The 3983-nt window shown below is 44.8% G+C and overlaps 1 protein-coding gene across 1 annotated transcript; it reads right to left on the bottom strand.

Annotated features, from left to right (window-relative positions):
• Positions 1 to 612: 612 nt before the first annotated feature.
• LOC102444246 (olfactory receptor 52D1-like) lies at positions 613 to 1632 on the bottom strand. Its single transcript, XM_075922056.1, has one exon. It carries the CDS (start codon positions 1630 to 1632, stop codon positions 694 to 696), a length of 939 nt encoding a protein of 312 aa, XP_075778171.1. The 3' UTR covers positions 613 to 693.
• Between the last annotated feature and the right edge of the window lie 2351 nt (positions 1633 to 3983).

Raw genomic sequence — 3983 nt, 5'->3', positions numbered from 1 at the left:
TGTGTGGGTTTGGGCCTCATGGGTGACATTGCAAGAAGTCAGGTGATGATCAAAGAAAGAGAACTCAGCAAGAGCGAGAGCAGTGACTGACAATGGTACGGTATGACATTAGGAGTGAGGAACCTCTCAGAGGGTATGTCTACACTACCCTCCTAGTTCGAACTAGGAGGGTAATGTATGCATACCACACTTGCTAATGAAGCCCGCGATTTGAATTTCCTGGGCTTCATTAGCATAAGCGGGGAGCCGCCATTTTTAAATCCCCGCTGCTTCGAACCCCGTGCAGCGCGGCTACACGGGGCTCAAACTAGGTAGTTCGGACTAGGGTGCCTATTCCGAACTACCGGTACACCTCGTTTCACGAGGAGTAACGGTAGTTCGGAATAGGAACCTAGTCCGAACTACCTAGTTCGAGCCCCGTGTAGCCGCGCTGCACGGGGTTCGACGCAGCGGGGATTTAAAAATGGCGGCTCCCCGCTTATGCTAATGAAGCCCGGGAAATTCAAATCCCGGGCTTCATTAGCAAGTGCGGTATGCATACATTATCCCGCTAGTTCGAACTAGCGGGGTAGTGTAGACATACCCAGAATGTGAAAGTCCACAGTGCTCAAACTGGGAGAGAGCACTGCTGATTAATGAGATTTTTTTTTTACTGTCCTTGTAAGATTGGCTTATAGTCGGTGTCCTGCAGAATCACCTCCTGCAGATGCATTGGCCTACTATGTCACGAAGCTCTTTGGTTTTGACCCCATAAATGATTGGGTTGAGCATGGGGGGCACAAGGAGATAAAGGTCAGCCAAGATGATGTGAATATGAGGAGCAATTCCCTGACCAAACCGGTGCGTGAGAGTAGAGAAAAGACCAGATGTATAACACGTCAGCATCACACTGACGTGGGCGGTGCAGGTGCTGAGGGCTTTCTGGTGGGCTGTCTTGGAAGAGATTCTGAGGATGGCCCTGATGATCAGACCATAGGACAGAGTGATCAGTGTCAGGTCAAACCCAATTACTGCAAACACGATCACCAGGCCATACATCCTGTTGACTGTGATGTCCCCACATGACAGTTTCGCCACAGCTATAGGCTCGCAGTGCGTGTGGGGGATGAGGCGGCTGGCACAGAATGGCAGCCTGCTCAGGAGCAGAGGCATGGGCAAAATGAAGAGAACAGCTCTTGTCAAACCTACTAGCCCTAGCTTAGCAATGCGTGCATTGGTGAGGATGGTGGTGTATCTCAGAGGGTTGCATATGGCAACATAGCGATCAAAGGCCATTGTCACGAGGACGGCTGAGTGCATAACTGAAAGCATATGAAGGAAAAACATCTGGGTGAGGCAGCCATCCACAGTTATACCTCTCAGATTGAACCAAAATATGCAAAGTGCCTTCGGCACAACGGAGGAAGACGTGCCTATGTCTGCGAGTGCCAGCATCCAGAGTAGCAGGTACATCGGCTTGTGCAAGGTCTGCTCCTTGCCTACCACAAACAGCAATGTGACATTTCCCAACAGGCCGATCATGTAGCACACAGAAAAAGGGATGGAAATCCAGGCGTGAGCAGCTTCCAGACCAGGGACACCTGTTAGGATGAATGTTGAAGGGTCAGAGGAGGTGAGGTTGAAATCTGCCATGATATTGTCAATATGATGATCAGTCTCAGAAATAGTCAAGACCCCTCCTGTGAAGGGAGAGAAGCATAGCGAGGGGAGAAACATGTTTTATGATGAATAATAGGGTAAATATCATAAAATTATTATCAATTTCTAAAGTGGGGTAGCAAGACATGGCAATATTTATAGATGGTACAACAATATTTAGATTGTAGTCAAGTCTAGAGAAGTCTTCACAGGGAGCTAGACAAGCCAGGTGAATAAGAACATAAGAACATAACATTCTGAAAATTCTCCTTTTTTTCCTACCCTTTGTTTCCTCTCTTTTAATCAGTTATCAAACCATGGAAGGTCGTTCCCTCTTATCCCATGTCAACTTACTTTATGTAAGAGCCTCTGTGAGCGACCTTGTCAAAGGCTTTCTGGAAATCTAAGTACACTATATCTACTGGATCCCCCTTATCCACATCTTTGCTGATGCCCTCAAAGAACTCTAGTAGATTAGTAAGGCATGATTTCTCTTTACAAAAACCGTGTTGACTTTCCCCCACAACGAATTTGTTCGCTACTGTCCTTAGAATTACCAGTCTGTAATTGCCAGGACCACCCCGGAGCCCTTTTTAAAGACGGGTTTCATATTAGCTATCTCCCAGTCATTTGGTACAGAAGATGTTTTAAAGGATAGTTACAAACCACAGTTAGTAATTGCACAATTTTATGTCTGAGTTTTTTCAGAACTCTTGGGTGATTGCCATCTGGTCCTGGTTACTTGTTGCTGTTTAGTTTATCTGTTTCTTCCAAAACCTCCTCTAATGACACCTCAATCTGGGACAATTTCTCAGATTGTCACCTAAAAAGAATGAATCAGATTTGGGAATCTCCCTCAGATCCTCAGCCATGAAGATGGATGCAAAGCATTCATTTAGTTTCTCCACAATTACCTTACCGTCTTTGAGCGCTCCTTTAGCATCTCGATTGTCCAGTCGCTCCACTGGTTGTTGAGTCAGCTTCTTGCCTCTGATGTACTTAAAGAATGTTTTGCTATTACTTTTTGAGTTTTTGGCTAGCTGTTCATTAAACTCCTTTTTGGCTTTCCTAATTATATTTTTAACTTCATGTGACAGAGTTTATGCTCCTTTCCATTTTCCTCACTAGGATCTGACTTCCACTTTTTAAACGATTACTTTTTATCTCTCCCTGCAGCTTGCTGGCAGGTGAAATTCAATGTCAGTTACTGCAATGTGTCTGCCCATTGGAATGGAAAACCTGAGCTCCTCAGGCACCTCACAAGGTTCTAATTCAACTGTATGAACTCAGGACTGAGACCTAATACAGAGCTCTGTGGGGTAAAAAAACCTGCAGCTGTGGCATCAAGGAGGAGTGGGATGGGCAATCATGCAGAAAATGCAATGCCATGAGATCAGGCACGCAATGTTTCAGTCTTCTCAGGACTCCTGCATCCCCTCGTAAAGGAATTGAACAAGAGGGGATATGAGAAAAGTGTATAAAACCCCAACTGGCAGAGAGTAGATCAAAAATGCGTTCTTCATGTGTCCTAACACAAGATCTGGAAGTTTTTCTATTACACTGAAATGTGTCAAATTCAAAGGAGACACAAAAAGAATGCCTTCTTCACTCAATGCCCAACTAGTCTGCAAAACTCGTTGCAATAAGAGGTAGTTGAGACAATAAGCTAAGCAAGATTTAAGAAGCGTTTGGACAACTACATGAATAACGAGACTAGCCTGCTACCATTGCTATGGCTACATCTGTATTTTGGAAAGGCGTTATGCCAACATATTTCGAGGGCACAAGCCAGTTTCTAGCTGACACTCTTCCAATTGTCAAATCACACCCATCATCACATTTCCAGTACCTTACACATACATTCACAACATTCAGGCTGTCCCTGTCTGAGAGGGGACAGAGCACTAGATGTACTGGAGGTCTGCTCTGTGATGCAATGCCTATGTAGGAAAGGAACCAAGTATCCTCCACAGAAGCAAACATTGTGGCTACATCTACACTGGCATGATTTTCTGGAAATGCTTTTAACGGAAAAGTTTTCCGTTAAAAGTATTTTCGGAAAAAGCGCATCTAGATTGGCAGGATGCTTTTCTGGAAAAGTACTTTTTGTGGAAAAGCGTCCGTGCCAATCTAGATGTGCTTTTCCGCAAAACAGCCCCGATCGTCATTTTCACAATTGGGGATTTTATGCGGAAAAGAAATCTCTGCTGTCTACACTGGTCCTTTTCCGGAACAGTTTTCCAGAAAAAGACTTTTGCCCGAATGGGAGCAGCATAGTTTTTCCAGAAAAGCACTGATGATTTTACATGAGATCATTAGTGCTTTTCCGAAAATTCAAGCAGCCA

Source organism: Pelodiscus sinensis, chromosome 1 (genome assembly GCF_049634645.1).
Source record: "Pelodiscus sinensis isolate JC-2024 chromosome 1, ASM4963464v1, whole genome shotgun sequence".
In the NCBI taxonomy this organism is placed as follows: Eukaryota; Metazoa; Chordata; order Testudines; family Trionychidae; genus Pelodiscus; species Pelodiscus sinensis.
Note: the sequence above shows the minus strand (reverse complement) of the source record. Positions and strands in the feature narration are given on the sequence as shown.